We start from the raw sequence: 20850 nt of genomic DNA, 5'->3' as shown, positions 1-20850 counted from the left end.
TTACCAATTGCGGTTTGCGACCACATGATTTGAACCGTATATCGAATTAACTTATCTTAATTTGAAAATCTTATAGCGGTACTAGTTCAAAAAACACTATTACGCAGTTAAAAGAGTTATTCCAGCCCGCAACCCACAGACTACATTATATAAATTTGTGGTAATAATACATGGATTAATACATAAATAATAAAACAATCTAAATGTGTTTTGTAATATAAATGCTACATAAATTTATATCATCAGATGTTCTGGTTATACGCCGAATTTCAGAGATTTGCAAGTCTAATTTCGTTTACTCTGTGGTCAATGTAATTTGTTAGGCAATTTCTGGTTTGTATATGGTATGATGACATCATCGGTGATCTCTCCTAATATTATAAACGCAGTTGTTTCTTTCTTAGTGCGTTTCATTTGCAGAATGAAAAAATATAGGCCTGAAATTATTGTCTTCGGTTTTTGCGCAATTGCTACTGCTACATCATAGTTAAGTGTATTATCCTGGCTCATGCTGAGCCCTTATCTTCCATAATCTCCACATACACCTTCACGTCTTCTAAGATTATTTTGAATTAAGCATAACTAAACTAACAGATAAAGCACAAAATCAACGTATTTAATGTATTTTGTAGGAAAATAAATATTATTATTATAGCACACAGTATGAAACTTTTTGATGAATTAACCAAGGTGTCAAAATCACGGCAACAATTTGGTATACCAATATCTATATTGTATATATGAGACCTTGAACGTTGTTGTATATAATTATACATCAGTAAAACTTGTTAAGCATTTATTGATAGAACAAACCAATCTTGTTGAAATATTGTTGTTGACGTCATTATTATGTAAAATCCATGAATGAATAAAATCAATCCATCTAAATGCTAATGAAAACTCATTAACATAATATTATACATAACGTATTTACTAGATAAGTTTTCACAGATAGATACCTAAAAGAGATTGGAACAAATGGGAAAAAGAGCAAAAAATATGGACCAGACACCTAGGAGATCCCATGCCAAGGTGGAGGATGTTTTAAAACAAAACTTAAAAAATAATGCCGCCGTGATCCATTAACCCACTGCATTTAAAATATTTTCGTAAATCTCTGAACAATATTCCAGAATATCCAATATTAAAACAGCTAACATCGTAGGGTTTAGTTTTCAAGTATATTACATAACCTATGGTTGAGAATAGACTAACCACTGATGCAACCATAAACAAAGTAATAAGACTTAACGTCATTGCACAACTAATATGTTGAGTTATGTGCCGTATTAGTATAATCTCGTTTGTAACTTATGAAATATCTGCATTTATATTTCTATGACAAGGAAAGTATTGTCAAAGTGTATGTTTAAACCCTACTTTAAATAGTAAGTATCAAGGAGACTGAGGCCCGTGTTCTAGAACATGAGTCAATCTTGAATCTAGTTCAACCTTTTTTCTGTGTGAAGTTTGACATATTTGACAGCGCTCAAAACGAAATTGTGTCTTAAGATACGAATGAAAATGGACCTTAGAGCGACATATGACTCTAGTATCTCAAAATTCAATACATTTTATAGGCCAACACTGCAATAAAGAAAACGTAGGATTTCTTAATTATTACTAGAAATTATATCTAGTATAGAAATGTATCAGAGCCCTTACTCTAACTGACATAGCGATACCGACAGCCATCCCGTTATCAATAATAAGTTTTTCTTCCGCGTGATCTCAAGGTTGCGACATACCGACTTAACTAGATCTTCGTAACGTTTAAAAATACGGGTCATATTCCGCCATCTTTATTTTTTTTACATCCGAGGTGGAAATGCATGCACACCAGAATCTTTGCTATTAGGAGACTGGGTGACCCACTGAAACGACTTCGAGTAGTTTTCTCCGAAGTAGCTCTCTCATTCTACCGGGCCTCAACCGCATAACTGTTACGATCTAAACCAGTAGACCCTACAGGAGCTATGAAATGGGAATTTCTTTTAATATTTGCTCTGCGTCTTCTAACTCTAGGATGCGATCTAAAGCTTCCTCTGTCGTTCTGTTGTCTCATTCTGTAGCAAGTAATTGCTCTTAGAAGCAAGAATACTGCTACATGATAAACATTACGCCATCGTACAATCACTGATGCGTTGCAGATCTATTTTTGTTGTTACATAACACTAAAAGAAAATAAACACTAACATCAGAAAAATGCATTTGGCGCCGATTCATAATCCATTAGTCTTAGTTTCCCAAGAAACTCGAAGCTTGCTCACAGTGTGTAGATATTTCAGTAAAGAAATTACGGAGGAATAAGGAAGATATATTTCAGTAAAAAATTACAGAGGAATAAGGAAGATATATTTCAGTAAAAAATTACAGAGGAATAAGGAAGATATATTTCAGTAAAAAAATTACAGAGGAATAAGGAAGCTATATTTCAGTAAAAAATTACAGAGGAATAAGGAAGATATATTTCAGTAAAAAAATTACAGAGGAATAAGGAAGATATATTTCAGTAAAAAAATTACAGAGGAATAAGGAAGATATATTTCAGTAAAAAAATTAGGGAGGAATAAGGAAGATATATTTCAGTAAAAAAATACAGAGGAATAAGGAAGATTTATTTCAGTAAAAAAATTACAGAGGAATAAGGAAGATTTATTTCAGTAAAAAAATTGCAGAGGAATAAGGAAGATTTATTTCATTAAAAAAAATACGGAGGAATAAGCAAGAGATAGTTAAAAATAAAATTGCAAGACAATATTTTCGATCTTATTCAAGCCTATTCAAGAATCTTCTCACCTTCACCCATTTTCAGAGTCATGAGAACAATAATAACAAAGCATTCAATAGCTATAGGTTTTTAGTAGATGTAAAAGGTAATGTTATCAAACAATATAGTCTAATGTCGTATAAATGTAATATTAAACAGCTTTTTTGTTCTTTTGGCGCTTAAGGGAAAAATGGTGAGAGTAAATTATAACGATGCGCACACACAACGACACCTAACACCTAACCTAATTGTATTTTTTAAACTATTTAGTTTATTAGGAACTAAAAATCTGGTGGTAAAATTTTGGTGTGCCCTTCAGGTACAAAAGTTAAACTCCTTAGTAGGTTTTTGGTGTTTTATTATATAATATATTACGCAATAATAAATTTTAAACAAAATTACTGTTACGCGAAGGTAGAAATTTTATTGATCAGAATAATTTTAGTTTTCCATCTTAACCAACCTTTTCTGGAAAAACGTTTATTGTACAACTGCCAACAACATGTATACTGTTGACGGCGGATATAAAAATTATTTTCGACTTTCCGGCAACGATTGTCTAACCTAAATCCGATGATATAAAGCATTCGTTTGAAACGGAATCTTTTGTTTCTAGGAAGAAAATTGTAACATTACCCACAACAATAGGCTAACATTTAAAATATTAAACGCACTCAAGTATTAACGTCGACATTAATCAAGAATTCTGCAGTTCTTTTAATGATGTTTAAGATTATTTTCTCTTAATTGAAAAGTCTCACAAGTTCGCGTATATATTACATACTACTACTACTAAGCAGCCTTTGCACAAAAATGGGCAGCCCCATTTTTTTTTACAGACAATGGCTCACCTGATGTTAGGTGACAACGCCTCTCATGGAAACTCTCTATGCCAGAGGATTCGCGAGTGCGTTGCCGGCCTTTTAAATCTTTCCCCTTTATAATATTAGAATAGATAGTTTAGACAATCTATACGAATAAAAAATAATGGTTCATCAGAAATCAAGTAGGCCCAACGCTTAGGCATGTGGATATTATACGTTATTAATCTCAGCAGGCGATTAGATATCAATAATAGGCAACTATTAATTTAGATTGCAATTAGAATTGTCTTTTACCTAACCAATAAAAAAGCCTTCACGCCCATACAAGTCTTCATCTACGTAAGGCGAACTTCCGCGTAATTTTCGAACGCAGCAATACCATGACCAATTAATTACCGTAACAAGGTATTATGGAGATAGGAAGTAATCTTCTAGACGAAGCTGTTTTATTTTGTTAACTTCAGGTTAATTGCGTAAGACCAACGTCCTATTTATTATGAAATAACTAGAACGAACTAGAACGGCAACCCTATCGATTAGGATGATATAGTATGGGAAAGGATTAATATTTACATCCCTAACGGTTGTGGGAAGCGACCATAGAATCAAAATTATAACAGTGTGTAGGGGAAATTTAAGCGTGCCACGAAGTTAAATAATTTGTATTTGTCTTTGTCTTGTATATAACCAAACATATCCTTACCATCTGTTTAATCGCGTCTTTTTTCTATCATTATAAATGTAATAATTTTCTGCATTTTAGAACTTAGCATTGTGATTTATGGCTTTTAAGATTACTAAGTATTTCGTTTTTAATTTTCCTTACTTGGGTCTGCTGCCTCTTTAATTTATGTTATCTGAATGTATATGTAATGCAACAAAGTGTTAATATATACCTAAAACTTTACACAACAGTTGCTTAGCCGCACGTAGAAGTACTTCTATCAATTTAATTAACCATGAAACTCGACTGAGAAAAGTCCCTTCAACACAATACTCCATCCACAAGCTGTACTGTAAACGTGATTAAAATATTAATAGTTTTATCCCGGAACCCAAAAATGATAACTGGATTCGTTTTAACGGTACTTGTTAACAAAAACTTGTCCTGCCAAATAAGGTTTGTACAATGAAAGTTTAGTGTTGCATTAAATGCATACGAACATCGAACTTATTATAAAATGTTTTTTGACCCGGAAATATGAAATGTTTGTAAATTAAAAACAATTATTTCAATATTACATTCATTCTTATATAAATGTTTTTATAATTCATGTAGATCTAAAATGTTAAATGTTCACTCTAAGGAATTTTATTTTTATGGCATTAATTCCAATTAGAATCTCATGTCAGTATATCATTTTCAGCGCTGTCAATGTTTCAAACTTCATATAAAAAAACTGTACTCTGGACTTTTTGATAGTGGTAGCTTATTAAATTCTATAAAAATACTGTTATAATTTATATCTTATATAGCTCTCAAAAGACTACATTATAATATTATTGTATGCCAACCGAATACCAGGGCAGTAACTTAACTTGACTGTTTTTTTCCTGATTACTCAGAGATAGGTGCCCTTAATATCGTATTAATTGAATGACCAACAAATTAAATATGAAATACATCACTGTAATACATTTATTTCTGATACTAAATCATATCACAGTATCAGTACAAAATAAGAACATTTGTATTTTTAAGATTTGAATCTAAATTATACATATAACTTTGATTGTCTACCAAGCAAAAAAGCCTACATCATCAATTTACACTAGACCCAAATCTGATTGCCTTTCTAACGCCCCCAGCCACTTGAGTCAGTCCATAAAATTATCATTATCAACCTCAATTCAATAGAGATAAGAGCTATATTTTATTATTTATTGATCTACAATTGATGATAGGCAATTAAGAATAAATTGCTATGATATTTTTTGAATGGGTTATACTTTGATGTCATAAAGGATAGCATTCTAGTGATTAGATTCCTTTACTGATTCATTTTATATCAGAATCAATATTTTTATGGAGTTGGGGTATGATTATAACAACAAAAATTCTTCCATGTTATGGAAAAGTAAGGATTTTCTACACATAAACATCTTAAGATGAAGAACATGATTAGATTACTATGACTGACATATACATTATATTTATATAATGGGACACATGAATGAAGATATTATAATATTCACTTCAGGTTTAAGACAATAATTTTTAATTAAAAAAATAAACAAATTGTGTCTGGATATCTATGAGTTGAAACTGCAATATCTTATTTTTAGAGTAAATTAGATGTCATATTAAATGATTAAGAATTGTTTAATAAATCAAGTTACACACTAAGTGTAATTATTTCATCCTACCAATTATTGTTTATACAAAATATAGCATTATATAAATGATATTTAAATATTTTAACTTGTTCTGTATTTATTAAATAATTGTATGAATTTTGAATACCATATGGCCTATTTAAAGTGTCATAACACAAATTACATTTATCTAGCTCAGTTTGTTCACACATTAATGTAGACTTTAATAGTTCAATTAGGAGTAATGTTCTGAACATCTGCAGAAAATAGGACATGTTGTGTACACATTGCAGTGTTTTGTTTATATGGTAAAAGTATATTTCAAATGTATAATAATAATAAATTAAAATATAGTCCTATAGGTTTAACATTTTTCTTTTTAATTCCTGATATTTATGTAAGTGCTAAACTTCATGTAACATACATACTGTTTAGACGAATTAAGACCTTAATTCAATACAGTTTTTGATGTAAAATAATATCTTTTAATTTATTTGACAAGTTATTGTTGACAAGAAGAAACCTGACAATTGCTATATCATTTTAAGATATATAAATAAATTTAGCATATTTAAATAACTATATTCTATGCAAAATGTATGTAATGCAAGGAAATGAATTCGTCAATAGAAAAAAACCAATGAAAGTGAGAATTCAAAATGAATATTAATGATTTATGTCATGGCTTTTTATAGCATATTCATATTAATTTTTCTTTTTAAATACGTTTTATAACTCTGTTAAGTGATATTTAAATAATTTCTATGTTGTTTATACAAGAGTAAGAGGAATAATTTAACTGAAATGTTTTAAGCCAAAAGCATAATTATTTGTCTATTACATAGTATGTTATTTTTAAAATGTGTCTGGTCATTTGTTAGCATTATTACAAAATATAATAGTAAGAATATATGGGTATTTAAATATTAGAGTTACAAAGGCTTTGGGACCGCTCAATGAATATTATACATGCAAACATTTGCATAGAATTTATCGATTGTGTTAAAATGTAGTTCATTTTTATTTAATAAGTTTTGAGTTAACATACTAATGTTTACTCTGTAGAAGTTATAAATACATATGTAATGTAAAAGTTTTTGAAGGTAAGAAAGTATCGAGGTCAACTTACGAAGAGTAAACAACAAATTGGCAATTAATATCAATAAGAAATATCATCTTATTATTCAGCCGTTATCGTTTAAGCAAGTTTTTACAACAGACGCAAATAATAAAATAAAAATTATTATATACTCTTACCTTAACTTGACAATTACAATGTATCACTTTTGAAACATAAACTTTAATTCACTGAAGTATGCCGAATAATTCACTGATTAAAAAACACTAATATTCATCTGTAAATTAATGTTACAACATATAACTTGCACAAGATCTTTGTTTAGAAAAATATTGTGTTCAATTTTAAATAACGTTCGATTGAACTTATTTAACACAGCATAAACAAAACAAACGCACTCAACTCAAATGACCTAATCGAACTGACTGAAGTTAGTAAATTATAAAATTTAAATGTAAATTATTTCGGAATTAATGTTTGTCTTGTGTCATTTATGACAACCGATATTTGACACAACCCGAAATCGTGACTGACGTTGACTTGTATTGATGACATACTGTAGACTAGTAAACTTTTATATTTATCAAAAAATTTAGAGAATTCAATATCTCTTGAAGAAGTTATTATTGTATTTTGAAACCAAGGTATTTTTAGTTTTATTTACTACTTGTATTTCTAAACATTGATTATCACAAATGAAATTTCTTTAAATGGTTTACCTACAAGATGGCGCTAAGCTATATTTTCGACAATACATATTTACTATATTCTTAGTTAATAAAATTTAAAAGTAGAATATAAATTATTTTTGATAGTAGTCTATCAAAAATAATTCGATATAGTTTTAGTAGTATTTTTGTTTTCAAAGGTAGCATTCGCATGATGCCAAAAGTAATGGAAAATCCAATACGAAGTTTATGTTTGTATGTTTAAACCTTATCAATTTCTAACCCGAGAAAATCTTAAATATGTTTACATGAAACACATATTACTATTTCACTTCATAGAATTTTTTAATTTTTTTAATGATATATATACCCAATTTAAGCATATAAAATGACATAAGCGATTTGAATTTTGATATATACACTTACATTTCACGCTAAATATCGTTTCAAAATGTAACATTTTGTGCTGTGCAATGTAGCTTAATCCAATGATTGATGAATCAGATGCAGAGATATCGGGACAAATCTCTGGACTGTGTATAAGGACTCAGGTCCTCATTATACATACATATATTTTCATTAAAATGGTAATGATACTATAGCAGCAGCAGAATATTAGATGCTTTGCAATTTTATAGTAATAACATAATTTGAATATCATTATCATAATAATATCAGGCTGGGATGAAAGTATATAAAAATCGAAGTATTTTTGTGTATTTCCCAAACCAGTCTTCACTTAAACAGAGAAGGTAGAGCAATAAAGGATGAATTTCAGTCTTATATTGTTATTGCTTCCCGCGGCATTAACGTGAGTAATAAACCCGTTCGTATGTTTCGTGTTATACTTGGTCTCTTTTAAATAGTATCTGTTTTTAAGAAAAAAAAAACAGATAAACTAACGCAGTTTATTCCTTAACTTCTTTCTAAAACATATATATATATATATATACATATTTAATTCGCATTACATAAGATATTGTCAACAATTTATTTATGTTTAATTCGAATTTAGCTGTAAGATTCAGTGAGATTGTAGTAACACTAAGGGTTATCAGAATTAGGACTAAACCTTAAGTGTGACTCCCATATGTCAAAAATCGCATTGGACTTTGACATACGGGAGTCATAAATTGCGGGAGTAAAACTCACTCTAATTGCTTGTAGTCCCAATACTGTCAGCTTGACAGCTCCTCCAGACGCGCCTGAAATCGGAAGATATGGGTACATGGTTTTGTTATAAACAAATAGGATAATTTAAGTTGCGAAAGCGTTTATGAAAAAAAACGATAATAAATTTTTTTTCAGAATTGACAGTATTAATCGAGACTATGATTTGTATCCCGACCAAAATATTTTAGATGTGAATAAACTTGTGGAATACTGTCCTTGTCCAAGTAATGTGCAGCTCTCGCTGTTCTCCAGTGGTCCATCACAGACACAAAAACAAAGAAAGGACATTCATTGGGATAAAAATAATATTCCGGTATGCTGATTAAGACTCATTTGATAAAGTATCTTATAAACAAGTCCACCAACGCACTCGCGAGCCCTTGGAATTGACAGTGTCCATGGGAGGCGGTATCACTTAACATCGATGGCCTCCTGCCCGTTTGCCCCCTGTTCTATAAAAAAAAAGTCCAGACTACAAGTAAAAATTAAGATAAAATTGGTTATTAAAGAATGTGTTTCTGTGAATTGGTACCAGAAGCTTCTGAGCCATTGAAGGTTTCCTCTGACCTAAAGCCCTACTAAGATTTACTAGGAAATTGGTATACATATTCCTTGTCTCTTGCTTTCATCATTCTGTGCCTGTTATCCAGAACCCCTTTCGTTCAGTTGTTATTAAATCACCAAAACTGTTAACTGTTATCCAGAAGCCAGTTCCTTCAGTCGTGTTATTAAATCACCGATAGTTAATCAGTTAACATAATTGTCTAAAGTGCTGGTCTTAAAATAACATAACGATTATTTTTTTCTCCACAGACTGACAAACATCTGGACGAAATGAGGAAAGTTATCAATCGGTTTGGATAAATCTCTATTACACATCAATTTCAAAATTCATCAGCCAAAAAGAAAATTATGACTCGGATAAAGGAAAATTATTGTTATTGGATTTAAACACGTTTAATAAGGTTAAAAGATTAAGACAAGAAACAATTTTGAGTCCCAAATAATATTTATTGGTTAAATAAGTACATAGATTTGTTAAAATAGAGTTAAAGGCTTATTTTTTAAAACAATAAATCTTATTATATTGAAGTAAATAATCTTTTAATACTGACAGTATAAGTGTCGCCACATGCAAAACCCGAAATGCTTATAAAATAGTATAATATTTTTTCGAAAAATCTCTGTTTTACTACCGCAAGATATAAGTTGTAAGCGTTTAATTGCTTCACAATAGATTGCTCGGACTTAAATTCGTGTATTTGGGATGATGTTAGTTATTTCATCTATGTATTTGAGTTTTGTTCCTACGACAATATAAGAGCGCTCCTATTTCACCATGCTTACTGCTGATAGAGGACAAATATTTGTTTTTATATTTTTTATTATTAATTAACTATGAATTACCTAAGATCTCATGTGGAATATGATATAGGTAATGGTTGCAGCTCCTTACATTGTGTAAAACAATAAACTTGGCGATTAAAAAGACTGGCGGTTTATTGCCAGTTCTTCTCATCCGTTTTACGCCCTATATTTGAGAACTGGCAGTAAATGTTCAATTAGAAGCATTTGGCATTTAATATGTATTTATGTATTGAGGTTCATAAGTGTAAAGATACCGGCAAACTTCTTGAGCATTAAAGGGAGTGGGGGAAAGTTTGCACACAGCGCGGGACACAAACGTCACCCGATTTACCAATCACGCGATCGATACGTCAGTCTTCCCCGACGCGCAGCACCGCCCCCCTCCCCCCTCCCTGTGATACCTAAAAATCGCTTCGACATTTGTTCAAGATGTTTGTCGGTATCTATACATTGTGTTACCTAAATAAATAAATGATTTTGAATTTAAATAGAGCTATTCGACTTATGGAGGACTTGTGAAGGTGTGTCAAAATAACGGGAGTATTCTCGATCAGATGTACCACAGACTGGATTACCCTTAAGGCCCCAGTAGAGAAAGTTGACAAGTTCTATATAATATATCCTTAGGGGTCGGAATAACTTTGATTGCGCGAGGGGTATGACGTACTGTTTTGTAGTTAGCCGAATGTGTCGCTACAAACTCTTATGAAACTCTCAGGGAACTCTAATAATAATTCATAGCTTAGTAAGATAGAGTAGTAGATTAAGAATTATTCTTTCATAGATAACATTGTGATATAAGAAGTTACGTTAAGTAAGTAACTATAAACCCGTGTTTATTTCTTGTGATTTGACTGTTAGCTGGTAGATCTAGAGCTTACTATATTGTTTCTGATATTGCTTATTGCTATATATTGGATCGGTTCTATATAGTATCTAAATTAACAAATTAATCAATTAAGCACGTCACAGATAATGTTTCTTTCGTCCGTAGATATGTGTCGCTTAGTGGCTTTTAGTAGGCCTGGAAAAAAATAAAAAATATGTAATGTACGTAAAGATTATTTTACACGCGTTGAAAAAATGCTAACATGTTGAATATGTTTAAGGTAATAATCATATAGATAGTAAATTACTTAAAATATCTATTTTTTTTATTTAAATTAAACTTTGACTTTAAAACTGTAGGATTAAACAAAAATTGCGTGTTAGTTACTTGAATTTTGGAGAAAAACGTCTCCTTCTTGTTTCATTTGTAGATTCAAAGGATTCAGCTTCTGAGTGAAGTTCCTGAAAAAAATTAAGCCATTCATATCGATCGGTAGTCTATAATTTACGTATGATGCATATAAACTTAAGAGATACGTCAACTATAAAAGCTCTAACAGAAAGATTTAAAAATCTTTATTAAATTTCTTCCATAATAACTAATTCTATTAAAATTTGCTAAACGCCTAACCTGTCGATATTAAAATAATCAATATCAGTACCTCTGCTGTTGCTGTAGATAGCTCGTCCTCCTTGGGAGGTCCGTATTCCTTAAATCCAGGTGGGCCGTACTCTAAAAATCCTTCAGGGGCTTGCTCCAAAGACCTTTAATAATAACGAAATGTTAATTATGTTATGGAAACACTACTAAATTAATGTTATTTCACTTACTCAGAGAACTCTGGATATGACGACTCTACATTTTGGCTTTCAGTTTTTTCAACCTAAAATTGCGAAATTTTAAAAAAATACACATATTATACCAGTATCTATAAGTAAATTTCTTTAAAATTGTATAGACTTCATACTAATAAGTAATAAATTAATTACCTGCTGTGTTATATCGTTGTTCACATATGTCAATACCTCTGGAATGTTTTGAACTACCTGTTCAAGTGTTTTTTGTTCATTTTCTTCAGTTTTTTCTTCCGCTTGTTCAATATGTTCAGCGTTTTGGGTATTTTCACTAAAGTTTTGAATGTTTTGTTCGATTACCTGTTTTTCTTCAGCGTTTTGTTCAGTTTGCTCTATTTTTACACCACTTTCTTCAACTTTTCTGTCATTTTGAACAATGTTTTCTGAAACTTTTTCTATAGATTTTTCAAAATTTTGTACTATTTGTTGGACAGTTTGTTCTAATTCTGCTTTAACGGCAGTCAGGCTGTTGAGAGACTCAATGGGCTCTACCAAATTATCTTTGGTCTCATTTGTAGCAGAATCATCGGTGTTTACATCTGCTTCAACTGAATTTTGAACATCTGAAGTAGATGTTACTTCGACAGGTAACGGAGTCTCGTTAACTGTACCATCCCCATTTTCAACAAAACTAGCGGCAAGTGTAGATTCTGCGTTGTCTTGAATAATTAAAATAGGAACTTCAGCTAGTACCGTTGTGGTTTCTACAACCTGAGGTTCTATCACAGATTCTTCTTGTGCTAGACAATTAAATATAATAATTATCATCAAAATTAATTGCAACATAGTCTTATGAGTAATGGGAATATAGAATTACCTGTTATGGTGGACGCTTCAGTTACATAACTTGATTTATCCACAAATACTTGTTCTGTAACTTCCTGAGGCAATTCTGTTGCAATCAAATCTTGAGATTCTTGGAGTTTTGGGGATCCAAACTCAAGTGAAGCATCAGTTCCGGAATCTACGGAGCCATTTAGGGTTTCCGGTTGCAATTTTTCTGCGGATGTCTGTAAATAATATTTAATATGACAATAGAATCAGTTCAATATTTACAAGAAATACACGAATCACGTTAGTAACAAACTTAAAGGATCCATAGTAAGTGATATTCAGAATATTAACGTTCTCTTATTTACTTACAAATGTAAGGTCAATGTTTTCATTTGGTAAGTTCTGCTTGATGACTTCCTGGGATAACTTGGGAGGGCCGTATTCACGAAGAGAGTCAGACCCAGAGGCTTCCGAACCATGTAGAATTAGATCTTTGAGTGGATCTGTTGAAGCCTGTAATGAAATTTGTATAACGCGACTATTTATATGCTTCGACAATATTAAAAACGTTCTCTGGCCTGAAACCATATCCTTATGTTATTTTCTCACCATTGATAGACTTTTGTTTCTCTATGATAAAAAAAACTCATTTCCCAATGGTACAAGAAAAGTACTTCTACGAACTGGTTCTATACCAGTTCCGTACCATAGTATAAACAACGCCATACATTTATAACCCTTCATTGACGTTCAGCTGTGCGACTAACTAAATTCAATATAGAGCAAAGTACACATATATGCGTTTATTATTCATAAAGATAAAATATCAAATAATCCTAATTACCTGTTTAGAGGGGAGATAGAAAGCGGGACCATCTGGTCGCCAGCCACTGGGAAGGTACGGACCAGACCCACGGGCGGTGACTGATCCAAGGGCCAAACATAGCAGAGCAAGAACCTGTAAATGGGGTAAATTTATTCGACATCGGCTTTATAAATCCTTCGATACATCGGTAAATCTTAATTATTTACATTTTAGAATGTAAAGTAGGGTAGGTAGTTCAAAGTAACGAAACAAAAAAATTAAACAGACTTTTGGTAGTTTTAAATATTATTAACCTAACGTATATAACTACGCTTCAAACAAATAAAAACATTTAAAAATAATACCTTCATTTTTCCAAGCCGTTTGAGGTCCTTTGGCGTATGTTGAATAATGATATCACCAAAAAATGGTCCGTATTTATACTCCACTTGATCGATATATAATTAAAAACAAACACACAGAACATAACAAATATTTGACAGAACAATTTATCTAGATTGCGAATTAGAAAAACGATTCAAGGTTTTCGTATATTTGTAGTGCTAAGAAATTTTTTATAACTTGTGTGCAAGACAAAAGAAGTTGTCAAACAATAAAATATTTTGTGCGACAAACTGCAGCTTTTCAGTTGTATATAATCTCTTATTAGGTAATATTATTGCCATGAGAAAACACAAAAATCAATAATTGTGTTTATATATGGGTATGTTTGATAGACTGATGGAATTAATTAAAAACCAATGAGATTTTTCCCAAGGTATTACTTATAAATTCTTACATCTAAGTGTTATGAATCTAGCAACCTTCAATTAATTGAAAATAAATTTAATTAAGAACTATTTAAATACAGTAGCTATTACTAAGGATTATTCTTCGTCGAAAAGTAGCTATTTTCAGGAATACTTTCAGATAAGACTAGACAGATTTTAATGTCAGTTTTCGAGATCATCCGACGCTTTGAACAAAGAGTATTTTAATACGTAATAAAAATATGAAATTTAGATTATGAATTATGATACTAATGTATCGAAGCATACAATATATAACCTCTTTTAAAATCGATGTCAAGTAAAGTTACGTTTACAGGTTCTGGCTCTGCTATATATATATATATATTTTACCGTGTGTATCTGGTCCTTCCCAGTGGCTGACGACCAGAAGCTCCCACTTTGTTTCTTCTCACGAAACAGGTAACTAATTAGTATAATTAGATAATATATTTGTATGAGTGACTAGTGGACCCGACAGACGTTGTCCTGTCTTAACCATGAATATTAATTTTGAATTGGTATAATAACTAAAAAATATTTAGGAAACAAAGTGTTTATTATTGTAATGCTTTATGATAAAGAACATTCTTTGTTTGTTTTTCTGGCGCGTATATAAATAGTTTTGTTGGTATTCCGATACGGGAACAAGCGACATATAATTTGCCATGTGAAAAACATGGATTTTCATATTTTCGTATTCTTAAATTTTCTGATATTCCGCGATTTTTTTCTTTCATAACAACTTTCTCCTGACAATAACAAACACAACAAATAAAGAATTAGCGAAATCAGTCCAGCCGTTCACGCGTGATGCCGTAACCAAGGGAAATAGGGATTACAATTTTTTATACATAGATATACACATTATGAGTAATTATACATTTATATTGAATTTAGTTTATTTGGGCTTTACTACTCATTACTATCAACTATTAGCCCCCAGCTATTGTGACTTATATTCTAGTAAGATCTTCTTACATTGTTAATCAAACATTGATGTCGTTCAAATACTAGTTGCATCAATGAATCTGGCTCAGAGGATAGATCACATAAGTCCTTGTATATAAGTATTTTTTTCAAACAAACAGATGTGTGAGACCATTGACATACAATCTTGTGTTGATTTTTATATTATTATATGTATATGGGAAGCTTTAAACGACAATAACGAAAATTAAAATTCTGTGCGTTAAGCACATTCCCTTTTTACATGTTTAATTTGTATAAGTGAGTTTGCTCACGACCCAATAAATTTGCCAACGATTAAGTAAACATAATGCTCTACGTAATATTGATGATATCATAGTTTTACTCTTTGATTATATAAATGGTTTTTTTATACCTGTATTGAGTAAGTATTTTTAAAGGTATTCTATATATCGGTTTAGAACAAAACTACGCTTTTGGCTTAATTACAATAAAAAGAGTTCCTCCATATAAATATTTATTGCATATTGAAACATACATATTTTAAATAAATATAAACATTTATCGATATAATGAAGATTGATATTATTAATTTAAACAAAAAAACGGAAGTATCAAAACGTAAATTAGTCAGTAACCGCTACGCGCGTTACCATGGTTACCATGGCCGCCATTGAAGCCGTTGTCATGGTTACCAAAACTGTTTTCATGGCTTCCAAAGCCTCTATCATGGTGATTACTAACACCATTAGAATCGTGTTCGTAGCTCCCGCGATTGTGGGCGTTTACATCATAGCCGGCTGTTAGGTCTTCAGTTTCTTCATAGGATATTTGAGGATTGAAACCACGTTCGTCTGCTTTGTAGCTGACAGTCTGAAATTGAGATAAACATACAATATGAAAACATTATATAAAATTTCTGTAAAATTAAACTATTTCACTTGATATAATTTATGATTAGATATAGCGTTTATATATTTCAAGACTGTTACCTGTTTCCTACCATCAGGCAAAACCACATGATATTCACCCTCTGCCGTCTCTTCCTGTCTCTCCTCCCGATGACCAAACTCTGTCCCCTGTAGGACGTCATTAACCATGTAGCCAAAATTGTAGTTGGCTGGCTCCTAGAAAATTAGTATAAGTACCACAATTAGCAAAAACAGTATAAAGGCATTCAATGTTTTATTTTTCATATACTTTTAAGTACTTATACTAATTTAATATGTTTATTTAAAAATACCTTACAATGAACTGTGTGCATTTTATTTTAACCATTATCACTAAGCCAAAGAAAAGTATAAAGATTCAGAACGCCTCATCAAGCCAAACTTGCCTGTCATAGTGTCCAATGTTATTAGATTCACAGAAGATTTTAAGTTATGCTACGCAAAATAGCAGTGCCGGAATTAGGAGAGGGCAACGGGGGATACAGCCCCGGGGCTTCCACAAAAAGAGACCCCTACAATAGCAACTTCGAAAAAAATGTTTTAAATTCCGACTAGTAAACCTAGTGTTTAAACAACTTTTCTTTTGATATATTTTTATATGTTTGGTAAATGTTTTTTGTTGCCGAGGCCTCCAGACCTATAAATCCGGCCGTGCCGAGTCTTAAACCAAAATATTCAGTGAAACGGCATTGTACTTTAAAGGGGCGTTACAGGGTTACATTTCCTTGATACAATTCTGAAGTTTGATGAGTTGTCTCACTGTCTTTGTTCTACTTACACTAGTCTGTTCAATAGCGTTTCTGCCAACTGGTACGGCGCTATCGTATCCATGTTGGTTTCCATTGAATCTTGCTATGGTATGGTCGTGAGTACCGCTTCTAAAAGACAATAGAAATATGAAATATGTATTGGTGACCGACATTTTATCTTTATTTGTAGATGGTATAGATTAAAATGCATTATTATACACATTGCATCAACTGATAATTTTATGCATTCGAAATACAAACGACAAAAACTAGGCAAGGAAATATATTGTCTTTATATATATGTAAGTAAATAAGTCAGGTAAGTAAGGTACGGCTAGGCAAATATTTATTTTCATTAAATTTCGTTATCATTCATATTCTCTCATTAAGTTTGGTTTTATATAAGTAGACTATTATTATAATGTGAGTACAGACCTCGCAAAGCCATTTGTAAGTCCAGCGCCGGGTAAACTCCTAGCTGCTATAATTTGAGGAGCATTACCAGCTTGAAAAGCTAGACCCGAAGGAGATCCTTGGCTGTAGCCAGCCCTTCCACCTGGTGGTGGTGGTAGGTAACTAAAAAAATGTTTTAAAAGATTTTTAGTACAATACTTCAGCTATCCAAATGCACTCCGCATGGCTATTTTTTAGACAAACTCATTCGTCTCTTTCTGTCAGCTTATGTTACCGCTATGTTAAAAAGAGATAAGTTTATGTCTATCATGTTATTTAAAATATATTTTTTTAGATCTGGGCTTCGTGTTATTTACCTTTTAGAAATCGGCGGTTCCGCAACCACGGCCAAAGCAGTGACAGCAATGATCAAGAAAGTCTGAAAGTGAGCCATACATTTTATTGAATATGATCCTATCTTTCTTAATACATAAAAGTTTGTGTTATGTATAAACTTAAGTAGTGTACAAATTTTTGTTGGAAAATTTTATTTTTCAATTGTATTAAATGTTATTGCATCTATTTCCGTAGTCACTAATTTCTGTTTTTTTTACTAATCTAAATCCTTTATCCTTGACGGGCGGCCATATATTAGGCTGATATTTGATGGAGGTACTTAACCGGGTACAAAGTATCCCCCTGTATATAAGTCTGCCACGCTGTACTAAATCCCGAAATCCCCGCTTGGGCTACTACTATAAGCAGCCACAAGGAAGTTACAAAACTACTTTACCTTGCTTAATTATCTTTTTTAATAAAAAAAATATAACATAGATTAAAAAGCATGTTTAGATAAAAAGAAGGTGCACTAGTCCCCGCACTAGGATTCCCTGTGTCGTGGGGAGCAAGTCTCTTCCATCTGACATGGTACATGACATAATAGTTAATAAATAACACCTACATTTTATAATTTAACTATAGTCGCATTATAAGATATTTTCCGTTTAATAGGACAGGTTACGAAAAAAGCCTTTAAAGCTCTTAAATTATTCACTAATATTAGACTTTTGGCCACTAATTATATAACGGAATTAATCTCGTTAAACCTTTTCAAATAATGATTGTATACATTCTTATAGTAATCTTACCTTCATGTTGTAAGTTGGAACACAATGTAACTAATGTATCTGTTTGACACTCATCAAAGCTTTTATACAATGTATCACTTGATGAGTAGGGGTTGAAATATTACTTGTCATTAGACTATAATAGAGACGTCAAGGCAGTCGCGAATCATAGATACCGAAATGAGTGGAGTCGCAATTTTTTCTTTACTGATTCATTGAAGTGAAACTTCCGTATCGACGTTGTAAAAAAATACCGTCACATTTTTCGGTTACGAGTCACATTATTCCGTTACGCGCCAAAAAAAAAATTGTCCCAACCGCGGTTGATTCAAAAAGATTCGAAACCAGTCATAACAAAAACATATAATAACGATAACAATGAGAGTAATTATTCTATTACAATTAATGAAAGTCTGTTATAATCTTACTGTCAAATGTAATAATTGTATTATTTGTATTCATGTCTATGATAATAAAAGCCTTGTTAAACTTTATCTTATTTAACTTTATTTAACCAATTTCTGTAAAGTTGCATATAGTAGATAATTTTTCGGAAAATAAGGTCATAAAGAAGTTACTACTACTACAACTTACCCTACTGTGTACACTAGTCCACGCACATATTTTTTTTATAATCTATACTTCTCATCTCTTTTTACTTGAGAATTCTTTTCGTAGTGGTCATGGTCGGTTTCTCGCCTTTATCGACATTTCGTCCCAGAACCACTGCTAGCATCGCTATCGATCTCTTTTTGACTATCCTCGGCAGCAAAGCACTGTTGCAGAGTTTATGCAATGGTTGGAGAAGTTGAAGAAAATAAAAACCTATGTCATATTGTATTCTAATCTGTTTTTTAAATCTATCTTCAACTTAGTCTTAATACTTAGTATATTTCGAAATTCTTTATTTACATATAAACATACACGGGTAGACTGAATGAAATTGTCTATGTATGAGAAGACTCTACGCGTAACATTCTGGGACAAGACACAGCAACTCAAGTAACTTAAAGTCAATAGCCTAAGAGTTTTTGACGAATGGTCATAGTTTACATCAAGTCTCGTTTCTAAATATTAAGACTTTCAGGTATTATTTTTTCTTGTGTGTAAAGTGTATACAAGTGATGTATCAATAAAATTACTTATAACAAACAGCGTAGTTTCCCATCCCTGATGTCATAGACTCAGACCCCGGCTGTGTACCACTTTACTTTCTGTCCGTATTAACTCGCCTCTACGGTTAAGAAAATCAGACCGCCTTAGAAACGACGTCTATGGCGTGTCAGGCACAGAAGAAACCAAAAGCCAGAAGAAATCTGAAGCCCAGAAGAAAGGTGGGAGCACTACTGTTTTTTTACAATAAAACAATTATAACTGACTCCTATGAGTTCTTTGTTCTTAGGGTGCATCCACAATGACCTGGGATATTTGTCATCCTTGGCTGTGACCTTACTCTACATAAAGCTTAAATTCACCTACCAACCATTCTATAATATCATTAGTATAAAATATGTGAATTATTATTAACTTCAATAAGATTTAACGACTTCGGCTGAGCACTATAGACAATTGTAGAACAACAAGATACAAGTATCGTTTTTCGTATAATGAATAGTTTAAAATTTGAGTCTTAAGATAATAAAGTCGTTCTGCACGAACTATATTTATATTTATTACCATAAAGAGTTGTGTTCAAAATGTATATTTCATCTCAATTTGTTGTGGTTTAAAATGTGTAGTGATAGAAATACGAGTTGAGATAAAAAATGCTCAAAAGTCAATACTAGCCAGAATGTTGATTTAAATAATTGTATACAATAAAGTTACAGCTATACATGTGTCGGCTACCCTTATATTTGCCCGTGTAGAGATATTGGCGGCTTGAATTTGTTTGGTGGCATTTGCGCGGAGGTACGCGGTCATTGTAGTTACGTGTTATACATAATTTTTTTTTAATTTAACGAAATGCAAACGGTTAGGGGTAGTAAACACTTAACCTGATGTTAAGTGATACAGATACAGATTTCATGATTAATTAAGTTACATTGTTACAAAGTTTATACACATATCTAAAAAATTAAAACGAGTTAGTGGTTTACATTTGGTTTCATTTATATTGTCGATAAATGAGATTTGTAAAAATCATCTGCAGATCCGGTAATAGAACTTACCGAAAAAGTATAATATAAGGAAACAGAATATCTCAATCTATCGAGGTTTATAATGCTTATTTATTTGATAAATTAAATTATATTTTTATTCAATATTAGTTACTTGTTAATAACATTTTGTATAATAATTTTACAGGTCTTATGATTATTTTACTTTAAAAATAAATAACGATAAACTAATTTCTTCGAGAATTCATCAATCATCAACCGTAGGTTTGTCGTAAACGTTACTTTTACTGTTAAATTTAATCCATATCGTATGTCTATAAGTAAAAAAAAATAG

At 31.5% G+C, this 20850-nt stretch overlaps 3 protein-coding genes across 4 annotated transcripts in view; all 3 read right to left on the bottom strand.

Annotated features, from left to right (window-relative positions):
* Nucleotides 1-7391, bottom strand: part of LOC123720772 (major antigen) — a 67763-nt gene extending 60372 nt beyond the window's left edge. For both annotated transcript variants that reach the window (XM_045677532.1, XM_045677533.1), the window contains exon 1: nt 7168-7391. The gene's annotated coding sequence lies outside the window, so the exon portion shown is untranslated. The remainder of the gene's footprint in view (nt 1-7167) is intronic.
* A 3076-nt stretch (nt 7392-10467) lies between these two features.
* On the bottom strand, nt 10468-13900 carry LOC123720129 (ring-infected erythrocyte surface antigen-like). Its single transcript, XM_045676627.1, has 9 exons — nt 13825-13900; nt 13499-13612; nt 13024-13167; nt 12698-12890; nt 12016-12620; nt 11857-11909; nt 11688-11790; nt 11414-11487; nt 10468-11221 (listed from the first exon to the last, which is right to left on the bottom strand). Exons 1-9 carry the CDS (start codon nt 13828-13830, stop codon nt 11203-11205), a joined length of 1311 nt encoding a protein of 436 aa, XP_045532583.1. The 5' UTR covers nt 13831-13900; the 3' UTR covers nt 10468-11202.
* A 1907-nt stretch (nt 13901-15807) lies between these two features.
* LOC123720253 (pro-resilin-like) lies at nt 15808-18428 on the bottom strand. The gene is made up of 6 exons (XM_045676792.1): nt 18418-18428; nt 17647-17708; nt 17312-17452; nt 16906-17005; nt 16170-16256; nt 15808-16050 (listed from the first exon to the last, which is right to left on the bottom strand). The coding sequence occupies exons 1-6, from the start codon at nt 18421-18423 to the stop codon at nt 15808-15810; spliced, it is 639 nt and encodes a 212-aa protein (XP_045532748.1). The 5' UTR covers nt 18424-18428.
* Between the last annotated feature and the right edge of the window lie 2422 nt (nt 18429-20850).

This window comes from Pieris brassicae, chromosome 2, assembly GCF_905147105.1.
Source record: "Pieris brassicae chromosome 2, ilPieBrab1.1, whole genome shotgun sequence".
Classification (NCBI taxonomy): domain Eukaryota; kingdom Metazoa; phylum Arthropoda; class Insecta; order Lepidoptera; family Pieridae; genus Pieris; species Pieris brassicae.
The sequence above is the reverse complement of the archived record's forward strand: the minus strand, read 5'-3'. Positions and strand labels throughout refer to the sequence as shown.